The 26,660-nt window shown below is 39.5% G+C and overlaps 1 protein-coding gene across 2 annotated transcripts in view; it reads left to right on the top strand.

The window, feature by feature from the left end:
• Positions 1 to 26,660, top strand: part of map3k1.S (mitogen-activated protein kinase kinase kinase 1, E3 ubiquitin protein ligase S homeolog) — a 65,137-nt gene that overhangs the window by 13,399 nt on the left and 25,078 nt on the right. For both annotated transcript variants that reach the window (XM_018240978.2, XM_041580567.1), the window contains exons 2-4: positions 22,848 to 22,998; positions 23,700 to 23,894; positions 24,021 to 24,215. In XM_018240978.2, coding sequence (XP_018096467.1) covers positions 22,848 to 22,998; positions 23,700 to 23,894; positions 24,021 to 24,215 — 541 coding nt within the window. The remainder of the gene's footprint in view (positions 1 to 22,847; positions 22,999 to 23,699; positions 23,895 to 24,020; positions 24,216 to 26,660) is intronic.

The following is a 26,660-nucleotide window of genomic DNA, read 5'->3' as shown; positions in this document are numbered from 1 at the left end:
AAACTTTGGCACAGTCCCACCACTGTCCTGTGGGATATATTTCCTTTCGAAAAGTGATACTCAAAAAGCAATTCCATTTTTTTTTTCTTGTTGCACTTTTGAATACAAGTTGATTTTTTTTTTATATATTTATGACATTAACCCTTTTGAGTGGCAGCCACAATTGACACCACAAGTTGCTAGGCAATGTGTTGTCCCATAAAGTTACATGTAGCTTGAAAACGCAGAATCTTTGGTTTACATCACTTAAGGGTAATGGTGCTATTGCCTTTCTCAACGTTTTCCCCTCATGTATAAAGACTTTTCCATGACCCCCTAAAAAAATCCTCAAATTCCAAAATCTCACTGGCAGGGTGCTCACCATTATTAATATTATTCCATCATAGAAAGCACTCAAAAACATTCAAAAAATGAAAAAATGTACTAGAAAATGTATTCCTCCATAATTACATCTATGAGTTTCGATCAGAGAGGGTCGTTATCAGGATGGATTTTTTTTGCTCATGTACAAAGGCTTTTCCGTGACCGCCCAAAAAAAATTATTTTTGACCATGCCCTTTCTGTGGCCACACCCCTTAATTACCATGTTAATTTTACAAAATTTGTCAGGTTCTGAAAGTTTTAAAATAATTCTCCTTATCTAAACAGTTTTTTTGTGTCTCAAAATTGTTACAAAGTATCTTATTTGCACCTGTTACCTGTTCTGTGCTCTCTGCTAAAAGCCAATTAAGTGAGAAACTTTGTTTCTTTTTCTGGCTGTTCAGTGCAGAGAAAATAGGGACTTTCAAGTACAAATAAGGGACTACAGGTTGAGCTGTCAAAAGAAGGGCTGTCCCTCCGAAAAAGGCAGTTGGGAGGTATGACATTCTAAATTGTTCCATTATGAAGCATTAGTTGATACATTGCCCAGCAGCCACAGCTTTAATACAAGTGGTAAATAGTTGCAAGGCAAGTGGAAAAAGTAATAAATGATAGCAAAAAATACAACTGGAGAATGTGCTGGCTGTATGTAGTTGCATCTCATTCCACACGTACCTCCATGTTTAACGTGTGCATATGTATTTAAAGAAACAGTTCAGTGTAAAAATAAAAACTGCTTAATAGGCTGTGCAAAATAAAAAATTGTTTCCAAAATAGTTAGTCCAAAATGTAAAGTATAAAGGCTGGAGTGACTGGATGTCTAACATAATAGTCAGAACACCACTACTTGCTTTGCAGCTCTCTAACTCTGAGTTAGTCAGCGACTTTTAAGGGGAGCCACATTGGACATAACTGTTCAGCGAGTTTGCAATTAATCCTCAGCATTCAGCAGCGAACAGTTATGACCCATATGCCCCCCCTCAGTGGAAAGCAAGAGAGCTGCAAAGCAGGAAGTAGTGTTCTGTTTATTATGTTACCCATCCAGTCACTCCAGCCTTTATACATTACATTTTTGGATAACTAACTATATAACAAACATTTTTTATTTTGCACATCCTATCTGTTTACCCAGTTTTTATTTTTAAACTGAACAATTACTTTAAAACAAGCACTGATGCACAGACTCTGCCTTGAGACAAGCCAAACCGCACCATTGTGCAGTGTCATCACAACACAACCTCCAAATGGCTCTTTGTTTTCTGCTTAGAATTCCCTGCCTTCCAGTCCCTTGCTGCACACATGTACATGCTGGCAATTTGCTGGTCTTGCTGTATCACTGGCTACTGAAGGATTCTGACCTTTTTCTGCCCCGTCCCTGCCCATAGCTGCTTGTTTATGGGCTGAGCTGATCATGTGGCTAAGTACAGCCAGGCCTGTTTTTTCACATTGCCTGGTAAAAAATGGTAGGATATTGTTTGGTTCGATCAGTTGTTTTGTAAAGGGCTACGCATGCTCCGTCAATGTGCATACAGCGGAAAATCTGCATTTGTATGGCCAGTGTAGCACACAGTCATTTTCCCAGAAGAGGATAAAGTGATACAGACACCTGTAAACATCGACTGCCATGTGATTTTTAAAAATGGAATGTACATTGTACTTTTGCCTGAGGGCTCAAGCACCACCCTTTGAAATAAACAGTCTGTGCACTGACACTCTCTATTTGCACTTCTCCAAACACAATGCCATAGCTTTATCAAATGGGTTTCAAATAAATGTAGTCTGTGCTATGTGATCAGTAAAGCTGGCCCTACACTTGGTTCTTCCAGGCACAGTGATCCCCAACCAGTAGCTCGTGAGCAACATGTTGCTCTCCAACCCCTTGGATGTTGCTCCCAGTTGTCTCAAAGTAGGTGCTTTTTTTGAATTCCAGGCTTGGAGGCAAGTTTTGGTTGTATAAAAACCAGGTGTACTGCCAAAGAGAGCCTCAATGTAGGTTGACAATGTACATAAGGGCTAAAAATGGCCAATCACAGCACTTGTTTGGCACCCCAATATCATTTTTCATGCTTGTGTTGCTCCCCAACTCCTTTTACTTCTGAATGTTGCTCACAGGTTCTAAAGGTTGGGGATCCTTGCTCCAGGATGAAGCCGACCATAGACGTGCAGATTTTATCCTCATGTCTAATGGATGATCATTCCAACCTAAAACTAACCATTCAGATTGAATAAAGTAGTAAAAAGAACAATAGTACAAAAGTTATGTCTGACAAACAGTAGTGACAGTAAGAAGGATATTCTCATATAAGCAATCAATGCAGATTTATTTTTGTTAGCCAACATAAATCTTGTAACCTGTGCGACTAGGTGGCCATACACGGGCAGATAAAGCGGCAGATATCGGTCATTTAGACTAATTTGACAGCTGATCTGCCCGTGTATGGGGGCTTCCAACGGGTCTTCCCGATCAATATCTGGGTACGATATCGATCGGGAAGGTTTGATTTTTACCCGACCGACCCGTCAGAGCCCCTTGGCGTATCGTAATTCGATCATTCGACCATACGGCCAAACGTTCTAATTACCCCCGATATAGACATGCCGTTAGTGGCATATCGGGGAAAGATCCGCTCATTTGGCGATGTCGCCAAACTAGCGGATCTTTGAGTCTATGGCCAGCTTTAATGACCAATCGCCATGGTACGAAAAATGTTGGGACAATCCACATACGACTTTATCTTTGCATATATGGCTAGCTTGAGTCTGCAGCTTATTGGCCAGTGCATTATCTTAATAGATGCATCTTAAACACATGCAGATCTTGAAGTGTATGACTTGGTTAAGTTGTGTGAGTCTAAAGCTGGCCATAGATGCAAAGATCCGATCGCTCGAATCTTCGAACGATCAGACTTCCCCATCTTCCGACCTGGCACTAACAATTCCGATCAAATAAAGTAGTAAAAGAACAGATGAGCCGATGTTCTGCCCCTGACAGCAACTGTACTATATCTATGTCCGACCAAAGCTAGTGATCGTCTCCCACTGAAAATCGTCAGATTGGCAATACATGCAGAGATATTATCAGCAGCCGACAGAAATCTTTTAACCTGTCCGATCGACCAAACGACCAATCTCCGTGGGACAAAAAAAGTGGACACTCCACACACGGTCCGAAAATCGTACGAATCCTCGATTCATACGATCGGATCTTTGTTTCTATGATCAGCTTAAAGATGTGCAGCACGCTAAGTTTTCAGCTGTCTCCTGTGTTCAGATGTGCAGATTGAACTGATGATCGCTGTTTAGCTTTGCACAGTGCATTTTGCAGAAATATCAAATTGGTGTCATAGTTCCTTTAAAATGGAACAAGACCCCTTAAAAATGCATGCTATTTTTCCAGTTACCTTTCAACACTTTTCAGTTGTTTTCAGGTTAGTTCATTAGAAAAAGACTTTTTAAGTTTATTTTTATTTGTAATCTTTTTTGTCTAATGTTGAAAAATGTTTTAAATTATATATTAGTCAATATATTTTAGGCATGCACTGAATCCACTATTTTGGATTCGGCCGAACCCACGAATCCTTCATGAAAGACTCTGCCGAATACCGAACCGAATCCTTATTTGCATATATTTGCAAACATTTTTTACTTCCTTGTTTTGTGAAAAAAGTCACGCGCTTTCCCTCCTTGCCCCTAATTTGCATATGCAAATTCAGATTCGGCCGGGCAGAAGGATTCTGCCGAATCCTGCTGAAAAAGGCCGAATCTTGAACCGAATCCTGGATCCGTTGCATCCCTAATATATTTCTTATCTTTGGCCCTGCTGTGCTCAATCCTAGAGTTTCATTATGGGCGCCTGTTCTATAATTGATACAGTAGTTGCTAATATTCCACAGAGGCCGTGAAGAAATGTATCAACTCATGTAGTCAATGGTTCCAATTCTGCACATGGATTACTGAGCTGCCAGACTGAAACACCAGAGACAGGAACACGGAACTTGATTGGACTTTGAAAAGCCCCTTTATGAGTTTGTAGTCAATTACAATGGAAGTTATGGCTTAAATAATACTGCTTAATAATTCATATCATACAGTGAGCAAGTAAGTGAGGGGCTACTGCCTTCTCTATTGATGTTCCCATCTCTGGGTCCAATCCCACAGAGCAGGCTAAGAGCAATTGTCACATTTGTTGTCATGTAGTGGGGAAAACCTTTAAACTAGCAATTTGCCATGTGGGGTATTTTAAACACCAGTGGATATGGAGTCCAACAAAGCTTGTGGCAACCTGCACCACCAGAGTGTAAAAAACAGTTGGGATTTGTTTGCATTGCAATACAGTTATTATTTCTTGTGCGCTACCTCTGCATCTGAAATTTGACACTGTATTTCTCTTAACTTTATAGTTTGAAATCTTGTAAAGTTGCTTGCTTTCTTTTTGGCTAGAATTTGGCAAACTGTGCTCTTCCAGGTGTTATTTAACTTCTCCCTCCATTCCTGTGGTCACCTACTCTTGAGCTAGAACTTTAGCAACAAACATGAACTTTTTGTACTCGGGTCAGTGACATCTAGTGAGCCACGGGTTTCCGATCCCAATTGCATTCTGTTCCCTGATTAGAAAAACTTTCTTTGGTTATACAGTGGATACTGCATTCAGGGCTCTTACAGACGAGCGTTTTTTACCTGCGTTCCGGTTTCATGCGTTCAGCCGCAGGGGAGTGCAGGAGTAGATGCACTGAATTCTTTTCAATGGGGCTGTACTCACACAGACGCATGTAAGCGCCGAACGCAGTTTGGGACGGAGCATGTTGCATTTTACCTGCGTTCGGCGCTTTCATGCGCCAGGAGGGAGCACTGGCAAAAAAAAAAAAAAAATGACTGGAGTGCATGCTCGATTAACCCTCACCTTTGGTTGGGGATAATATTTTTGCCCAACAGGTGCCCTTTTTAAGTCTACAAAAAAAATTAAACATCAATTAAGCCCAATAGGATTGTTTTGCTTCCAATAAAGATTCATTATATCTTAGTTATGATCAAGCTCAAGGTACTGTTTTATTATTATTATTATTATTATTATTATTATTATTATTATTATTATTATTATACTGTAGAGTAAAAGAAATTTTTTTTTTAAATGTGAATGATTTAATTATAAGGAAATCTATGGGAGATGGCCTTGCAGCTTTTTGGTTAACAGAACCCATACCTGTATAGAGAATTCATGTTGAATGCATTCAGCAGTACACCCTTCACAGTTGCATCTGTTATAGCTCTGAGCTGCTGAATTTTTTGGCACTCTATACATTGAACATTACAGCCTGTAACATCTCTTTCTTTCCCAGATGCTCTCAATTATTTATTTATTCATTTATTTATTGCTTGAGATGAGAGCATGACAAACACTTATCTGTGCAAGTAAAACGCAACAGCCCATCCATGACAATGATGCCTTTTACTTTTATGGGAATCTAAATCCTGACCTTAATATCCCTTTTTATTTCAGAAGCATTTACGCCCCCCCCACCCAAAAGTACTTTGTCTGCTAACTGAGTGGAAAATTAGTCTATGCTTCCTTGGTGAAATAAGTTTGACTTGCTAACCACATCCTAAAATTGCATATCACAACATAAGGGCTAATTTACTTTGCTATTGTCTGTACCGTTCAGAGCCTGGCTAAATGTAACTGTGTTTTTTACTGTAGTACCTAAATCTTGCATAAAGGGTCAGAATTAGCAAAAAGTGAGATTAGTACTTGTCACAGAAAACCCACCCACTTTCTATTCATTCCTATGGGATTTTTAAAAGTATATTAATCAATGGAGTTCACCATTTGATAAAAAGACTTCTAAAAATCCCATACAAATGAATGGAAAGTGGGTGCATTTTTCTGTGGCCAGTAGTGATGTGCGGGCTGGCCCAATACCCGTGTGTTTATCTATGGATCGGGTGGGTTCTGACTGGCCCGCACCTCTTTCTCCGGGTCGCTGGTGGCTGCGGGTTGAGCTCTTCTGACTGCTCTCCCTGCACTCGATCTTCAAAATGCCAGCTTCCAACTTCTGCGTTGAACTTTTATAGACACATGCCTCTCGCAATTCCTTAATTGCTCCATTTTCATTGCTCCAGATTCAATTGGTGAATCCCTGTTGTAAAGCTCCAAACTGCTGACGTTGCTTCTGGAGACAATTTGTGATTTTTACCTGCAACACAGTTAAGCAGCGGACCCTTTCTGTGGTGTATCACCCATGATGATGCTATGGTATAGCCCAGTGATCCCACAACCAGTGACTCATGAGCAACATGTTGCTCGCCGACCCCTTGGATGTTGCTCCCAGTGGCCTCAAAGCAGGTGATTATTTTGGAATTCCAGGCTTGGAGGGAAGTTTTGGATAAATTAAAACCAGGTGTACTGCCAAACAGAGCCTCCTGTAGGCTGCCAGTCCACATACGGGCTACCAAGTGGCCAATCATAGCACTTATTTATTTATTTATTTTGCACCACCCAAGAACATTTTCATGCTCTCGTTGCTCCCCAACTTTTTTTGTTTTGTTTTTAAATCTGATTGCTGCTTATGGGTAAAAAAGGTTGGGGATCCCTTGTATAGCTAATTCACCTTAAACAAAATATAGGTCTGGGGACATCCAAGTTCATTAGTTGCTGGTGTTTCTACTGAGGAGTAGTGATGAGCAAAATTTACGTTGTGTTTCCCCTCAAAAATGACGCCCATAGACTTCAATGGGTGAAAAAAAATTTGACGTGCCACATAACACAACAGTAAGGGTAGGACTATACTGGCGCGATCTGACGCTCTGCTACAATACGCATGCGTCTGCATCCAACAGGCGTGCCGCATCAGATCAATGCTGATTTCTGACATTTCTGTCTCTTACCTTATTTCTGTCGCATGCTATTTGTCACAGCGCGTCGGATCGCGCCAAAAACGTCCGTGTAGTCCTACCCGTACTAGACTTTAATGCATTTTGGAGAATTTTGGCGAAACTGGTCAGATTCGCCCAGCACTACTGAGGAGCAATACATCCAAAATTCTTTTAATACTTGTCTTTTGTTTTGCCAAAAGGTATTTTCCTCTTTCTGTTGTCTGTTGTAATATTCAGGTAATTCCCTGTTACTGGGATTCCAAGTTAGAAAGGAAACAAGCATTTTTAGCGGCAGCTTATTTTCCTTGCTGTTTGGTCTCTGCTTGAAGAAATCTATTATGCGATGTTTTATGACCTGTTCTTTTTCTTCCCTGAGTTTTAGTGTGTCCCTTCCCTGAACTCGCCTGTTTTTCCTTCCCTCTTATGATTTTCACCTGTTACTTGAGGTTTTTAAATAAGATCTTACTTTTCCCAGCACTATGTTTAATTTGTTTTTATTTATTTTCAAGAATACAATTTTTGTGTTGCCATCCACAAGGGGTAGCCCTTTTGTATCTGACTTGTACTGCAAAGGTCACAAATTAAAACCTGAAAAGGCTGCAGCATAAGAGGAAACTGGAGATTAGTAATATGTTTTAAACTTGAAAGAGGAAAGACAGGTCATGGGGTGGGAAGCCGTGAACGAGCTCAGCCAGTAGGACTTGAAGGATCTGCGTGATTAAGAACCAGTGCATGAGTTAAAGGCCTAAGGAAAGATCAAACGTTAAAGGCTTGGACCACCTGCAATTATAATTCCTTTGTTAAGGTTCGAAGAGGCTTCATACAAGAAAGTTTTACTGCCAATTTCAAGGGCTGTTCTCCTGACTTTACCTCTCTGCTGCCAGAACTTTCCATGTTGGATTTTGGATTAACAGGTTACAGAATAAACAATGAAAACCCATTGAAACGTAAATAATTTTCATTGAATCCTAAGGTTTATAGAGTAAATATGCATTATTGGTTTTTTTTCTTCCTTTTTTTTCTTTTACATTCCTTTATTCTTCTGTACTTTTCATAACAAAAACAGTTTGACAGATGGTTGGGACATATTCTGTCGTTATACAGAGATTGATGGGCTGATTAATCAAGGTTCGAATAGTAAATTAGAATTAGAATTTTCGAGTTTCAAAATTCACACATTCAAATTTTAATCCCCCTATTCATGATGTGATGACTCTCACATTCAAAATTTATAATTGAACATGGAAACAGTCCTAATTCTAATATTTGCCACCTAAAACCTGCCAGGCTATTTGGAGATTTTAATAGCCTTGCTGACATTCAAAACTTGATTTGTTACGAATTGAATATGAATCAAATACAATTCAAATTTTTGGGTCGGAACCATTCGATCAATATTAGACATTCATATTTCTTCTTAAATAATGTCCCAGCCAAATTGTGAGTATTCAAAATTTGACCTTTGATAAATGGGCCTCCCCATGTCCTGTGCATTCCTTTGCATTTGTGCATGTAAGTGGAAGCTAGGTTTACTGCCTGTATTCATTGTTTTGGAGGGGTGAGTTTGTGAAATTATGCCCTATATGAGATCCATTAACATTATTTTTTAAGTAGTATTATCTATTACTTAGGCTGTAGAAAGGGAGTAGTTTGTCACAGCTGAATAAACTTTTACAAAAAGCAGGAATGTCACCAATTAAGGACAATTTCACACAAAATAATTTAACAAATATAATTAGCAGCATGCACTTCCTACTGATGCCAACAGCTATTTCACCAACAATTGCTCTTGCTTGGGTGTCATAAGTAGCTGTGCAGAGCAATCCGTTTTGGTTATCAGATGGATTCATAGAAGCAATCCACATTCTACATGATATAACAAACAAACAACAGCAGTTTTTTTGGGGTTTTTTTTGTAGCATTTCTGTGACATGCACTGTGTATGAAACGGCTCAATGTATAGAATGGGACGTGGAACAGATATGCTGGTCATGTGCTTCTCAAAGCTAATCAATGCAGGTTGAACATTGAGCACACACATTTTGTGTTTCTCAGTTCTTTAATGACACTAGTAATGATGTGTAAAATATTTTCTTTATAGACATGGTACAGTGATTGTGGCAATTAAATTCTGATTGGCATTTGTGCTGCTGGCAATTCTAGTCAAATTGTTTGTCAGACCAAGGGGGAAAAAGCCAGTTGTGAAGACTCAAATACTGCCCAACAGAGCCCAGTCTTTGAGCAGTAGTAGGAATGGCATCCACCACTTGAGCAATTCAGACCCAAAATATGCACAATGAGAGGTGCGGGCCATTCCATTCATTGCTAAAAGACAAAGGCAGCATCAAGCAACATACGCAGTTTCTCCTCTGGCATTTCTCTGCCTGCATTGAAAAGAATTGGCCTAAAGCTTGTACAAATGCCTATAGTGAAATCTAGTCAGAGTTTGTATGGGTTCAGGTTTGGCTGGATTATAGTGTTTATTTACTTTAGCAGGGAAATCCCACCCAATTTATTAGTTTAAATTTTTTTTAAAGGGCATGTTTTTGTAAACCCCTTTACAACATCAAGTCTAAGAACCTGTAGTAACAAGTCACCAGTTGATCATTTGTGTTTGACTTGAAGTGAGTATCTGGTGACCACAGCTTAATTAAATGCAGGCAGACACAGTTATCATTTATTAACATAGAACACAGAAATGCAAATTTTGGGCTCATACTGACGAACAATGAAACCTGTGCTCCCCTGTTTTAATGCGCATAGCCACAGGGGAACACATAATGGAATGCATCTGATTCATTTAAAGGGGCCTGTACTGACAGAGGAGCATGTAAGTGCCCAATCCAGGTGGAATGCAACATGTTGCGTTGGGTGCTTACATGTACCTGTATTCGTACAGGACCATTTTAGCTGTGTGCGTTCCTTCCTGCGCTCCCCTGTTAGAGTTACGCAGTTAATCATGGTTGAAAAACCAACTGTCCATCAAGTTGAGCCTTTCTGTGTTGTTCCTCTCATCAATGCATCATCAGTACACAAAAAAGGTAGTTTTAGCAATAACTATTGGTAAATGTTGTAAAATAAACCAAAGCAGGAGGAATGTGCTAGTAACCTGATTTGTTTTCAAACAGCCGATATCATGAAATATTTTGCAGATAATGTATGCCACTAGTGAATGTTTGCATGAACAGTACAGTAGGTCAGCCTAAGTAGAAAATCCGAATTAGATCTTTATGCACAGCTTCTCTAAACCAATTTAGAGAGGAAGAGTGGGAATCCCCCCAATACTGACACTGCTAGTTATTTGGGAGGAAACTGCCCACCATGTTTCAGGATGTAAACAAAGTAACTCAGAATCAAAGCAGGTTATTTTATGCCCAAATCCCTTTGGATATAAAATACTGTTTCTGTTACATTGTGCAGGATTAAAGGATTGGGCATACATTTGGATTAAAAAAACTGCTTTATTCATGTTTCTTTTCTGGTCAGCATGTATGTCAGGCTGAAAAAAAAGAGGACAGCATCTGTGTTCATACCTCCATCTGCTCTTTGCTTTTGCTGCCTCAGCTACATAAAGATCTATCCAGAGAGTATATGCTCCTCTGTGCTGAGTAGCAGCGCTACTGTACGAGGATTCTGCGCAACAATTTTTTCTTTTCCAAGAGACAGTATAGTACGGAGCGTGAATATTCCAAATACTTCCATGATGTAGCAATGTTATACCCTCAAGTCAGGCACTTAATAATAATGTTTTTGCAAGGCAATAAGGTACATTGGCGGTCCTACTGATTTGTACCATCCATGCAGAGAGTGAAATGATGACAGGGAATGCAGATGGCATTTTTCAGAATATGCCCAGTCACATTGTGGTGTTCTGTTGTACAGTGGACAGTCCAGCGGTTGTTCAGAATGAATTCTATTGGGTTGAGAGGTGTATACAATTTGTACAGTTTCTTTTCCAGTACTTAGTGCTCCATACATCTTTTATCATCCTCTGTCTGTCCCTGAACTAGATGCTTCTTTCTTTTCAGATGCCAAAATTTGTAGAGTATAAACTGCAGGTGTCATCTAGTCATAAATCTTTGTGTATACTGAAGTATTTTGTTTTGACGTAGATTACTATTGAACCAGGTGATGATGCTGTTATGAGAGCAATGTGGTGGCTGTCGGGGCATATTTGCTGACCGTTTATATGGAAAAGAAATGTGATACAGTTTTGCTTATTTATTCATTTGTTTTTGTGCTTTTCAGCAAGCTGCTATACCAAGCGTTATTGTTTGCTTTCCTGTTTTTGTAACATGTTCCTTGTGATGTGATACAACTGTAACTACCCTCATCTCATAGAAGCTACTAAGCGGCTTTCTGATGGTCGTGAATTTCCTGGCAGTGGTTTCTTTTCCAGATCTGGCCTCCTGTTAACTTACTGCTTCTATCCCTTCTATCTATTCTATCCCGGCAGCAGCAATAACGCCACCTTTAGGCACTATTACAGTTTAGTGCCCGGAAAAAATATTTATACGTTTTACTCTGAAGTGCTGTTTTTAATAACCTGTTTTGCCCAGTTCTGTTGCTGTTTATGGTTTTAGTAAGATTATCCTTATTAAATCTGTCACAGTTACTTAGTAGATCTGGTTGAAATAAGACCTGTCAAGTTCTCTAAGTGATAAAAAAGCAAAACAGACCGCACTCACTTTTCTGCCCAAATATGATATTGGGTGCACGTCTAGTAGCCTATTCACAACGGCTGCTCCAGGGTATACAAATTCCATCCAGTAGACAGCACTCCCTTTTCAATAAAACCGTCTTTATTCTTATTTGGACAGCAACATCGTGCAACGTTTCGAGTGGCACTCCGCTCTTTGTCAAGCAAGTTCTCTAAGTGATACCTGATGTGTAGGAAGGCAGCCCCCCCACACATAAATGCTATCTCCAGTTAGCCTCCTCCGCGAGGGGGGTTGCAATAGCCCCTTAGGATTTCCCAGCCCAAATAGCCAACATTACTGGTGCTGTATAGTGTCTTTCTCAAACTTGACAATCTTAATTGTAATTGCCATCTGCTGGAAATAGGGTTGCCACCTTTTCTGAAAAAAAAAAAAAAATATTGACCCATATGTATATATACATTTTTTCCCCTATAAATAACATTGGTTTCAAGCATCATTTTTGCAGATCAGATGGCAACCCTAGCTGGAGACTTTAGGGCTTGCTGATTAGAGTTTCACACTGTGGTCCTTATTAATGCTTTCCACCGCTGGGGAGCACGGGACGAAATGCTATGTTTAACTTTTAACCGGGCTGTACTCACACATGTTCGGTGGCCATAGACTCAAAGATCTGCTCGTTTGGCGACATCGCCAAACGAGTCAATCTTTCCCCGATATGCCAATCTTTCCCCGTCATGCAACGGGCATGGCTGTATCGGGGGTAATCTGAACGTTCGGCCCTATGGCCGAACGATTGGGTTACGATGAGAGCACAGTGGGCTCCGAAAAATGACGGGACTCTTCACACGCGGTCCTCGATTCGTACGATAGGATCTTTGCGTCTATGGCCACCTTAAGCACCAAACGCAGATGGAATGCAAGATAAGAGTTCCACCTGCATGCTGTGCTTATATGCGCCTGCGTACATACAGGCCCCTTCAAAATAATGATTGCGTTTATTCCTGTGCTCTCTTGTGGTGGAATTCATTAAAACTGACTGCCTAAGAGCCCTTAGACTTAAAATCAAATGTCAGGGGGAAGAACATGTCTGTATTGCCTCATTTATTTAAGAAAACAGACTAGGTTTGCTTAGACTGAGAAAGAACTTGGCTTTCACGTTACTTATCACTTGCTCCATTGGGAAAATATAATGTTATTAAAGGCACAGAAAGGAAAAGACATTTTCCCTTATAAAATCGGACTTGGTCACAGAGAACTAGATTACACAAAACTAAGGTGAAAACATCTGATTTAAGTTGCTGAGTAGCATTTCCCTCCAAAAGCCAGAGATGGGTCACATGGTGCACACCTCACGCCATTGCCTGTGTCAGTTCCTTCATCTCCTGTGTGCTTGTCCTGTGTACAGTGAGTGAGATGGTCAGTCCAATTCAAACTGACTGTCTGTCTTAGTGTGTAGGCCGTCCTGAGAAACCAACATCTCAGTGTGAAGCTGTGAGCTGCAAATCCTCTGAGCCTCTGGACCTGTCAGTGTGTGTGTGTGTGTGTCCGGGTGCCTCCCCTGTCAGGAAATACTGGGGTTCTTGGCCTTCCTCGCTCTTCTTGTGCAGTTTATTTGTCTGGCCTGTTTCACAAAAGCAAGATGGCCACTCAGCTATTCAGCAGCCTACCTTTATTATGTGTTGTGCGTGAATGCAGATCCCCTTCCTATCAGTTTGAATAGTCAAACTGCAGGGCAGTAATGCATATGAGCCAAGAACCCATTGATGTCCTGAATAAAGCCCCTTTGTGGGTTCATCTGCCAGCCCAATTACCTATAGGGTTGCACCGAATACACTATTTTGGATTCAGCCGAACCCCTGAATCCTACTGAAAAAGGCAGAATCCCGAACCGAATCCTGGATTCCGTGCATCCCTAGTTACCTATGGCTCTGCACCCCCCTTGTAGTGTCAATTTCTGCTTATTCCACTGCACATCAAGTGAATGGGCACAAGTCTCCCACCCTATGGGCTTTTTTATAATGGCAAACTTCAGAGTATGATCTTTTATATTGCTGCCATGCTGATGGATTGCTGCTCCTATCAGTTTCGCTGAGAAAGCTTTGGCTGAAATGGCGCCATTGTTATGAAGGAGTGGGCGATGATGGATGTTTTATGAATCTCATGTGTCCTCTGCTATCCAAATAATCAGCATGGCAGTTTTTATAGCTGACAGCTAGATTCTTATAAGGTGACTGTTTATGCAAACAATTTTTATTTCCCTTTCAAAAAATTGCTTTGTATGCATGGAACACACGCAGTTCCACAGGGTACGGCTTTTTGCTCTTCTGCATTTAAACATTTACAAATGAAGCAAAACATAGTCATATGAATGTCTGGCCTATTCTTGCAATTGTCCGACTGCTAACTGCATGCCTGTGATTTTGGTATGACTGACAGACCAAGTGATTTTATTTATACAGTTAATATGAATGTATCTGAATCTGATTCTGGATGCATGTAACTTACATTGTACAGTTATGGGATTTGTCAGATTCCCTAGCATCCACACAAAGGTGCTTGAAACCTCAGGCAGATTATTTATTAAAACATAACTCTTCCCCCCCCCCCCTTGAGCCTCGACAATTGCATGAACAAAATATTGGCATTTCATTGTGACCGGAACAATAGAAGTCTTCTCTTTGGGTTGATTTGCTGTTTCGTTCAGTTTGATTTTGTGAGAGTGAATGTTTGTGGCCAAGCACAGCAGCTAAATCAGTGAACTTTCCCAGCAGAAGCTGATAAACCCCATCCACGTGACCTGTTTTTCCACAGACACAACCTGTCTTTCACAAAAGCTGTTTCAGTTTCTTGGATTTTTTAATAAGCCTTCACTGTTCCCACCTGCATTATGGAAACAAAAGACCTTTGTGCTGGGTGAAAGTAAATTGGACTCACTGTCACACGAGAGGGGGAGATAGTTCCTGCATTTTTCTTTTTTTTTCTTTTGTGCTCTTGCCTTTTGGGAACAAGTGGTTTATAGTGTAATACATATTATAAACCTTTTTTCAGGGCCAAATTAAGTCAGGTCAGGTGACTTTGTGAAAAGTTGGTTTGCGAAGAATTAAGCACCTTGTTTGATTTATTGTTTTATTGCAGGTAGAATTTAAACGCTGGGGTGGATCTCAATTGCTTTGGGACTCGTCTACCCTGACCCATAGCAAACTCAGGAAATACAGATTATAACTGTAATATATTGCAGTTTAGGGCAGTGCCATGCTGGGCATTTTACTGCCAATGTTAAATCGCTGGTAAAAAAACTCATAATAACAAAATAACATCTGGTAATGCAATAAATTGGTAAATCCACTAAATATACTGTAACTGATTATATACAAAATTATTACTGATTCAAGAGGCCCTGCCCAAAAGAACATTATCCAGTTACAATAAATATTTAACCCTTTGCCACTCGTTTCAGTCAACGTGAGGCAAAATACTAGTGCTTATTTAGAAACCAACCAATCATTCACTTTTTTTCAGCCCGCTGTGGGTAGAACTATGAAACTAAACTGGTTGCCATAAGTTGCGGCCCAGTGTTTATAAATGACACCCAGTGTGCACCTAAGTTCATCCAGTCCTGCAAATGCTCACCTGTCCCCTAAAACCCATTGTACTCCCCTATTTAAAATTACCCAGTAGTTAGTATGGCTGCCTAATCAGTCTATTATAGCATAAAGCTAGTGACACACATGGGAGTTTTGACCGTTGCTACCATTGGATGGAAACCCGCAGTAGTTCAAATGCTTAATTCTGCCTGTCACTACATTCCATAGTAACCCAGAGTGTATTGCTCCCTGGAGTATTATACGCCTAATGTTATGTAAGCTTCAGGCACTATATTTCCCACTATGTACTATAGGGAACTTTGACATTTACGGAAGGACATTTGACTGCTGCCTGCTGGTCAACATGCTTCTTATAATATTAACCTATTTACCGAATACTATTGATCTAGCAATTCAATGGAAATGTTGCGCACACGCATGTGTGAGTCTATGGGCAGGAAGTCATGTGTCTATGGGCAGAAAAAAAAAAAGGAGTAAATTAACAATCTATTTCACATTTTTTTATCGTTTAACCCCTGCTTTTCGTAGATTAAATACAATTTTTTTTTTTTGCTGCAGCAATATTATTTCTACAGTTGGTTGTCCTAGATGCAAACTATGATACCCCCTACAGTCAGTGCCCACAAACAACGGTCTGGTCCATGGCTGATTTTATTGTTACAGCAGCTGTCGCTTAGACATGAACCCTGATGGCTTTTGGTACTACTGGGGAGATCCTTTACTCAAGCTGAATTTTTTGGAACATAAAGAACGCTTGGCCAGCCAGTATGCACATTCCTTACGTTTTTAAATATGTGGAATACTTACTACATCTGTTGTGTCTATTTTTCCAGTGGCAGGTTTGTTCATTTATTTTACAATGGTTTGTGTTTAACCTGAAACCACTACTACAAGTTGTGCCAATTACTTAACACTCATTGAAACACGAGTGACATCCATTGAAACCTTATTGGTATCCGTTCCTTAGATGGTCTGGTAACTATTGATGGCTGTTAATGATGTATTCTCCATGCTGAATACAGTTGTTTGGGTCAGCCTGTCTGAACCTGTTGGCCATTTAGTATAATGAGCATACAAGGATAGGGTTACTCTTGAGGCTGCTGCCAACTTTCTTGTAATGCTACATAGTTTATTCTACTTAGTAAGCCTTATTCAGCTTTTATTTTTGTTCATAATAAAGGTTTCTTCCATAGTGTTCTCAGCAGAGCAGCCTGTCTATAGACTGCAGGACAAATTGTCATGATATTACCATTTAGGAGTGAATGCTAAAAGAATCAAAATGCCTTTCAGGAACTGCCCTTTTGCTCCTCAAGGAAAGTGGTTTAACATTTTATTGTTCCAATTTATCACAGTAGATCAGTGTAGACTACTTTCCTATTCATATGTATGTAAAGGACTACAATCGTACATGAAGAGGTTCTCCCGTCATGAGATTAAAGTGGTTGTTTACCTTTAAATGTTTGATTTAGAGTAATATTGGGATGTGCTATTGGTTTTTATTTTTTATTATTTGTAGTTTGAGTTATTTAGCTTTTTATTTAGCAGCTCTCCAGTTTGCAGTCTCATCAGTCTGTTTACTAAGGTCCAAATTACCCTGGCAATAAGAGAGGGCCTAAATAGAAAGAAAATCTATTTGCACTTGTTTTTAGATGGGGTCAGTGACTCCCATTTGAAAGCTGGTAAAGAGTCCAATGAAGGCAAACAATTTAAAAACTATTAAAGAAACCAGAATAAGTTTTTTTCCTGCATCTGTTCCATGGGATGTGCAGACATTGTGCTACAGGCACAAGCTTTAATGTTAAGTCTCATCAACATCTGCCAGACGGTCTGAAAGTGCAGCTCTAATGCTTGTAGAAATCCCCATAGGTACAGAACTAAGGGCCATGAATATACAGATTATTAAAGGTACTACTATACTATATACACTATAAGATCCGCTCGTTTGGCGACATCACCAGACGAGCGGATCTTTTCCCTGATATGCCACTAACGGAAGGGCTATATTGGGGGCGAGCGCAATGGGCTCCGATGGGTCGGTAGGGAGAAAAAAAATCAAACCGCCCGAACGATATCATGTCCAGATATAGATCGGAAAGACCCTTCAGAAGCCTCCATGCACGGGCAGATTAGCTGTCAAAACTGGTCTAAACGACCGATATCGGCAGCATTATTTGCCCGTGTATGGCTGCACAACTATCACAGTGATAAGAGCCATAGGATAACTGTCCCTTGCAGGAGATAAATGCATGACCTCTCATAAGACCAACTTGATAATGCTTTTTTTTTTTTCCATTTGAAAGCTGGAAAGAGCCAGAAGGCAAATAATTCCAAAACTATAAAAATATAAATGATGACCAATTGAAAAGTTGCTTAGAATAAGCCATTCTATAACATATGTGGGGGCACATTTACTAAGGGTCGAATATCGAGGGTTAATTAACCCTCGATATTCGACCATCGAAGTAAAATCCTTCGACTTCGAATATCGAATTCGAAGGATTTACTGCAAATACTTCGATCGAACGATCAAAGGAAAAATCCTGGATTTTAATCCGTCGATTGAACGATTTTCCTTCGATCAAAAAAAGCTTAGCCTATGGGGATCTTCCCCATAAGCTTTCTAACATTGTAGCTCGGTAGGTTTAAAGTGCCGAAGTAGGGGGTCAAAGTTTTTTTTTTGAAGAGACGGTACTTCGATTATCGAATGGTCAAATAGTCGAACGATTTTTACTTCGACTCGTTCGATTTGTAGTCGATGGTCGAAGTACCCAAAAAAAACCAGAGCCGGGCTATGCTGGGCAGGCGCCCTAGGCAGGCCCGGCAGTTGCAGCGCCTATTTAGTGTACGCCTATTTAGTTGACTACCTGTAGTGTGAAACCCAGTAGCAACTCTTTTAGAATTAGCAAACAGAATGCCGCGTTACAGCCTGGGCAGAAAAATGGTTGTATTAGTCAATTAGTGTGTGATATGACTTGAGCTCAATTCGCTATACATTTCCCAGGCAGGCTTGGGAAATTTCTTCTAAACGCAGCACACGTGCTGTTTATACCGACACTTGTGATTTTTCATATGATTCTGTATCTAATGTTGCACCAAGTGCCCTGTAAATAGCAACACTGTTTTGCATCTGCTCTTAAGGAGACATAGGGGATGTTCCTTTTTTTGCCTGGTCCCTGCTCGCACACAATTTTAACCCTTGAGTACGCTGTGCTTTTTTCCTTTGCGTTTAGTTCTCTCCGCTACCTCTTTGGGATAAAATAAAATATGTATTTATAGTAGGGATGCACCGAATCCACCATTTTGGATTCGGCCGAACCCTTTGTGAAAGATTTGGCCGATTACCGAACCGAATCCTCATTTGCATATGCAAATTAGGGGTGGGAAGGGGAACAAATTTGACTTCCTTGTTTTGTGACAAAAAGTCACCTGATTTCCCTCCCCACCCCTAATTCGGCCGAATCTGAATCTGCTCGGCCCGAACCGAATCCTGGATTCAGTGCGTCCCTAATTTATAGAAGTGCCATTGTTGCTGCACACAATAAGTTTAGTAAATGGTAGAAGAATGGAGTGATAATATGCAGCTATAAAGGGGCTTCCTTTAAAGGTTGGTTCACTTTTAGTATGTTATAGAATGGCTAATTCTAAGCAACATTTCAGTTGGTTTTCATCATTTTATTTACGTTTTTTTTTTTTTTTTATAGTTTTTGAATTATTTGCCTCTTTCCTCTGGCACTTTCCAGTTTTCAAATGTCACTGACCCTATCTAAAAAAATAAATGTTCTGTAAAGATACAAATGTATTGTTATTGCTACTTTTTATTCATCTTTCTATGCAGGTCCTAGCCATATTCCAGTCTCTTATTCAAATCAATGCATGGTTGCTAGGGGAATTTTGACCCTAGCACCCAGATTGCTAAAATTGCAAACTTTAGAGCTGCTGAATAAAAACTGAAAACAAATAGTAAAAAATGAAAACTAATGGCAAATCGTCTCAGAATATCACTATTTGTTATTAAAAATTAATTTAAAGGTGAACAACCGCTTCATTGGTCTTATGAGAGGTCATGCATTTATCTCCTGCAAGGGACAGTCATCCTGTGGCTCTTATAACTGTGATAGTTATGTCACCTTTAATTGACTGACTCAAAAACCTACTAACTGGATCACTACTGATGTGCTGCCTCTTCTTGTTTCTGGTTTGTAGTCTGAACATTACCAAAATGTATGGCCAGCTATATAGGGGCAAGCTTAATTCCACCTAGAATTGGTGTCGAGAGCATATGGGCGAGCTAATTAAATGTTAATGTGCATATTACAAGCAAGGCCTTTGGAACAGTATATACATTTTCCCATTTTTGTATATTCACAAACATATCTTGTATGTCTCTGTGGTTATCTCCTGGTAGTTTTTTTTTTCTTTTTTGCTGCATGTTGGAGAAAACTCAGTTCTGTATTGTGTTAATAGAGTTCTACCATAAACACAGGGAGCCTCTGAAAGCTCTGCTCTTATCCAGTTTCTTGGCCTAGTTAATTGAAAGGGATATTCTAAGAGCCGTTTCTTGCCTGAAGGATAGCATTCATGTCTGCCTACCATATGCTGGGTTTTTGTTAGCACGGTATTGCCTTGACTTTTCTTGAGTCAAGCCTTATGGGCATGTCCATTTGTAAAAGAAAGCCAAAGTAGATGCTTCTGCTCTGATAAATAGTTTTGGTAACAAAAATGTTTAATATCTCTATACCTAATTTCCATTGTAATGTTCCGTTTCTAATGTGGCATTCCTAGAACTTAAAACATGTGAGCCTTGGCCGGAGTTCCTAGAGCGGTGGGTTCCTTTATCCGGGTAACTTGAATGTTTAGAGCCAGACTTCCTGAGTTGCCATTGTGTTACACATCTATAAAATAGAAGGCATCTTTAAAGGAACAGTTCGGTGAAAAAATAAAAAGTACATTAATAGATAGGCTTTGCAAAATAAAAAATATTTCTAATATAGTTAGCCAAAAATGTAATTTATAAAGGCTGGAGTGACTGGATGTCGAACAGAACAGAACACTACTTCCTGCTTTTCAGCTCTCTAACTCTGAGTTAGTCAGTGACTTGAAGGATGGTCACATGGGACATAACTGTTCAGTGAGTTTGCAATTGATCCTCAGCATGCAGCTCAGATTCAAAAGCAACAGTTATGACCCATGTGCCGCCCTCTAGTCTCTTATTAGTAACTGCCTGGTAACCAAGTGTAAATGAAGAGTGCTGAAAAGCAGGTAGTGTTCTGGCGATTATGTTAGACATCAAATCACTCCAGCCTTTATACATTACATTTTTGCCTAACTAACTATATTAGAAACATTTTTTGTTTTGCCCACCCTATCTATTTACACTGTTTTTATTTTTATACTGAACAATTCCTTTAATGTAGATTGTATATTTTGTGCTGCTTGAGTGAAAAACCTTACAAGTTATCTGTCAGCTGTTACCCTTCTTGCTGGCTGGTCTCTCAGGCTGTTCTGTGGTGATGGCATTTTTACTGGCATCCTCCAAATCATTGCTCATCTGTGTGGCAGACCTGACAGGGAACTGCATTATGTCTTTCCCTGTGTGAATGTAGAGCTGTGATTGGCTGGTCACATCCTACTTTACATCTGGTCAATGACAGAACTTTCTCTACTTATTAGTTACTAGAGATGTTCTGTTAGGAGCTTCAATTAATAAATAGTTTTTATCACAAATATACATGGAGACATTGCCATCAAACTATCACTTGGTATACTGGTCGTTGTAGTTTAGCAACAAATAATGAGTTGGCCATTGATCTCTGAAGAATTTATTGTGCTAGAAGTACAGGTATGGAACCTGTTATCCAGAATGTTCGGTACCTAGGGTTTTCCTGATAAGGGATCTTTCTGTAATTTGGATTTTCACACCTAAGGAGAAGGAAAGGCTAAAATTAAGTAAGCTTTATCAGAAAGGTCTATACAAATACACCAGTAAACTGTCAAAGTAATGCTGCTCTGAGTCCTCTGTCAAAAGAAACATAACACTTCTTTCCTTCTATTGTGTACACATGGACTTCTGTATCACACTTCCTGTTTTCACAATAAACCTGGGGCTAGGGCTTGAGCATGCTCAGTTTGCTCTTCTCTCCCTTCCCACCTTCCCTGCTGTAATCTGAGCCCAAAGCTATGAGTGATCAGGGAGACACTCAGACAGAAAGTATTACACCAAGCTTATATGGCAGCTGCTATCCTAAACAAACAGAGAGAGCTTCTAGAGCTGTTTACTCAGGCATGGTAAAGCATTCTGCAGAATAAATATAGTGTTATAGCTTGAACTATTGTGGCTAATTTATTGGCAATAATCTGCCAAAGTCACTTTCCTTCTCCTTTAAGTCTACTAAAACATCAATCAACTATTAATTTAACCCAATAGGATTGTTTTGCATCTTAATTGGGAACAAGGAAGTAGTACTGTTTCATTACAACAAGGAAAAAGGAAATCATTTTTAATAATCTGAATTATTTAATTATAACGGAGTCTATGGGAGATTGCCTTTCCATAATTCAGAGTTTTCTGGATAATGGGTTTCCAGATAACGGATCCTATACCTGTATACAGTTATGTTAATTATAATGGAGTCTATGGGAGATGACCTTTCCATAATTCAGAGCTTTCTGGATAATGGGTTTCCGAATAATGGATCCTATACCTGTATACAGTTATGTCATCTGTTATATGAAATTCTTGGGGTATTTCCAGTAAGGGGCTTTTCCACGATTTGGATCTCCATGCCTTAATGCTATTAATTTTTAAACATAAACCCCACTGATTTGGAACAAGAGGTTAGTTAGTAGAATCATTGAAGGATGCCCAACAGTTTGGCATTCTTTTGGGTTCTAGTTCTTTAAAATATACCAGTGTGCCTTCAACTTGAATATATGCAATTTTATTTAAAATTAAGCAAAATGAGGAATTGTTTGTCCACATTGGACCCTCTTGGAAATGACTGGTTTATTTTGGAGATTTAACAACCCATCCTGGTCTATTGCTAAATGCATTTCAGCTAGAGATGTGCAGGGCTTTTATCCTCTAACAGCAGAATGCATTCACAATGCACTGATAGTTATTGAATGTTTCCTTCTGCTTCCCTGTTTGATGTACTGAATGCCCCGCAGCTCTTCTGCTCCAAAACAGCAAACTACGATTGGAGAGAGGGATTGCCTACGTGTTTCGCTCCAGTCAGTCGGAATTAATTTCAATGACTCTAGGAGAAGGGTAGTGGGCTCACGGATGCACTGAATTGTCTGCTGCTCAACACAACCACTTTGTCTAATGTTTCATCTCCTGTCTTTCCTGCAGCCGTGACATGGAGAATAAAGAAACACTCAGGGGGCTACAGAAAATGGATGACCGCCCAGAGGAGCGCATGATCAGGGAAAAACTCAAGGCAACTTGCATGCCAGCCTGGAAACATGAATGGTTGGAGAGGAAAAGCAGGCGAGGTCCTGTGGTATGTATTAGCTGCATGATAAGTTATGGGCATGGAGCAACACTGCCCTCTAATGTTTAAAGGGGTTGTTCACCTTTGAGATAATGTTTAGAATGATGTAGAGAGGGATATTCTGAGACCATTTGCAGTTGGTTGTCATTTTTTATCATTTGTGTTTTTTAAATGATTTAGCTTTTTATTCAGCAGCTCTTCAATTTTGCATTTTAAGCAATCTGGTAGCTAGGGTTCAAATTACCCTAGCAACCATGTATTGATTTGAATAAGAGACTGGAATATGAATGAGTGGGCCTGAATAGAAAGATGAGTAATAAAAATTAGCAATAACAATAATACATTTGTAGCCTTCAAAAGCATCAATGAGGTCAGAAACGCCCATTTGAAAGCTGCAAAGAGTCAGAAGAAAAAGGCAAATAACTATAAAACTATAAAAAAATAAATAATGAAGGCCAATTGAAAACTTATTAAAAGTTACCTTAAATATGAACCACTCCTTTATGGACTGATGCACAACCTGCTGTCTGTTGTGTCAACAGACTCCATATCTGTTTCATCTCATATATTACACACTGAATTACTTAGGATTTTGTTATGTGTGGGTGGCTTCTCCCACATTATCAATAGAAATTGCACTAAAAGGGCACAGCATATTATTTGAAACGGTAAAGTAAAGAGTAAATGACAACTATTTTCCTCTGATCTAGGTCGTTAAACCCATTCCTGTAAAGGCTGACGGGTCAGAAACTTTCAAGGCAGACTCCGTTGAAGGGTCGCTGAATGGCTTGTCCCATGTTCATAAAGGAAGACGAAGTCCTTCTCCCAGCAGTTCATCCAGCTCATCCAAATCCACAAAGCCAGAATCACCAGGAGTGAAACGGAGAGGCCTTTCTCCAGTCCCTGTAAGTTCCTCTGTGATAGAATATGGTTTATTACAATCTAATAAAGCAGGGTGAATCAGCAAACAATTCAAAATACTGTACAAGCTAAAATATCTACTACTCTCCTTTCTTTTCTCCCTGTTTCAGAGTGGACGTGTCACACCACCTCGAAGAGCTCCCTCTCCTGACGGCTTCTCACCTTTCAGTCCTGAGGAAACCAGTCGAAGGGTTCATAAAGTTATGCGTGCAAGACTCTATCTGCTACAGCAGATCGGACCCAATTCCTTTCTAATTGGTGGCGACAGCCCAGACAATAAATACAGAGTTTTTATTGGACCTCAGGTAAGCATGCAAATCATTTTAAACGTATCTGTTTTTGTTTAAAGGACAAAGAAAGTTAAACTAAAAAAGTAGGCTAGAAATGTTGAACATTATGTTTTGGGTTTCTGTACCAGCCCCAGGCAACCAAATCCCTTTAGCAGTAAAGATATGTGTCTCCAATGATGCCCCAGTAGCTCCCCATCTTCTTTTCTGCTGATTCACTGCACATGCTCTGTGCTGCTGTCACTTTCTGAGCTTAGGGACCCACTCACAATATACAGTACACATAGAATAGAAATGTCACAATATAAGGCTGATTAGTAATTAATACAGATAATTACTACATGGCAGCACAGAAACCAGTGCAATTAGCATCAGAATTTAATAATCAGCCCTGTAGCATCAGCTTATATTACAGACCAACCTGCTTGATAATTAGTGACGACCCCTAAGCTTAGCTTCTCAACAGCTGCTCAGAGCCCATTGAGCATGTGAGTGTCACAGACACTTTCCAAGATGGTGACCCCCTTTGACAAGTTTGAAGTCCTGGATCATTGCTGCTATTGACAAGCTGAAACTTTAGGCTGGTGCAATAAGTTCAGTAGATAAAACATGGCGTTTTAAGCCCTATTCATTTTTAGGCTTTAGTTCTCCTTTAAAGGATACTGGCCAATTTTAAAACTGCATGGCATCACCAGGTTCAGATTTCCTAAGATGTCATTTTTTTTTCTTTTCGAATTTCCAGTTTTAATTTTAAAGTGGAATAAAATTCCTTATCCTACTTTCTAAGAAGTGCTTTGAAAGTCAGATTGTGGCATGTATCCAAAGCGGAAAGCAGGCAGCAACCAGCAAGTGTCAGCTTTTTGCTGCCCATGCTTATCTCCAGCTCAGCTGGCAGCAAAGTACTAGGAATCAGCCCTGCATTATCTTGTACGGTAATTACTTTGACCCTTTCTGTGCACTTGCAGGTAACCTCACTCGTTATCACTTGAACACTTTCATAGCTACTTTTCCAATCGTTAATCACCTGATCTGCAGGTGCACTGGCAGGGTCCATGCAATGACCCTTAAAGCATAACCGAAAAATTCTCAGTACTTTGCTGCCTGCTGAGCTGGAAATCTTTCAAGTGGCAAAACACTGAATGTATCGTATACCGACTCCTTGCATACCATTGCCCTTAAAGGGGTTGTTCGCATTTGAGTTAACTTTTAGTTGATGTAGAGAGTAATATTCTGAGACAATTTGCAATTGACTTTTATTTTTATTATTTGTGGTCTTTGAGTTATTTAGTTTTTTTTTTCAGCAGCTCCCCAGTTTGCATTTTCAGCAGGTCCAAATTACCCTAGTAACCATGCATTAATTTAAATAAGAGACTGAAATATGAATAGGAGAGACCTGACTAGAAAGATGAGTAATAAAAAGTAGCAATAAAAGTACATTTGTAGCCTTACAGAGCATTTATTTTTGATATGGGGGTCAGTGACCCCCATTTGAAAGATGAAAAGTGTCAAATAATTCAAAAACTATAACAAATGAATAATGAAGACTAATTGCACAGTTGTTTAGAAGTAGCCGTTCTATAACATACTAAAAGTTATCTTAAAGTAAATTCGTTAGTATACCACGAAAAAAAAACAAAACACCAAGACTAATTAAACTTTAAAATCGCACAGCCTTTATTAAGAAATAACTTACCGAAACTCCGCTGGGGCTCCTCTTCAGAAAAGGCGCAATCCATTGTGCGGCGCTCGATTTCTCCTCCCTTGCTATCTCCTATAATGAAGGCAGGGTAGAGAAATCTAGCGCCGCACGATGGATTGCCGGATCACCTTTTCTGAAGAGGAGCACAAGCGGAGTTTTGGTAAGTTCTTTTTTTAAAGGCTATGCGATTTTAAAGTTTCATTTGTCTTTAGGTTTAGGTTTTTTTTGTGGTATACGAACAAATTTTTTAAAAAAAATGTTTTGAAGTTACTGGTGAACCACCCCTTTAAATGTATTTACACTAATGGGAAGGAAACAACTTTGAATGTAAATCGGTAGTTCTAGTTTTGGCATTCCCACCAAAATTACATATGTTTTTATAATAAGTTAATGAAATCTTACTTCAGTAGTTTATAGGCATACTTAATGCTTCTAGCAATCAAAAAATGCACTATTAAGCACTTTTAAGTCACGGGTAAACATAATAAGCTGTATGAATTTGCCCCAGAGGCTTATGCACTCATTATTTTGTTTTTAAGATGAGAAATGACTCATTCGGGTAATGTTTGTTTTTTTTTTTAAACTCCTGCTGTTTCCTTTCTACTTAAAGGGGTACTATCGCAAAAAGGAAAATTTAATATAAGCTTCAGCATACTGAAATAAGATATTTTCTAAATATATAATCAATTAAAAATTATGTATCATTTATGAAATAAGTTTATTTTCACTATTCCTCTCTCAGCAGGAGTTGGGTGTCAGATAAT

The sequence above is a fragment of the Xenopus laevis genome, chromosome 1S (assembly GCF_017654675.1).
Source record: "Xenopus laevis strain J_2021 chromosome 1S, Xenopus_laevis_v10.1, whole genome shotgun sequence".
NCBI lineage: Eukaryota > Metazoa > Chordata > Amphibia > Anura > Pipidae > Xenopus > Xenopus laevis.
This window is presented reverse-complemented; position numbering and strand designations above follow the sequence as displayed.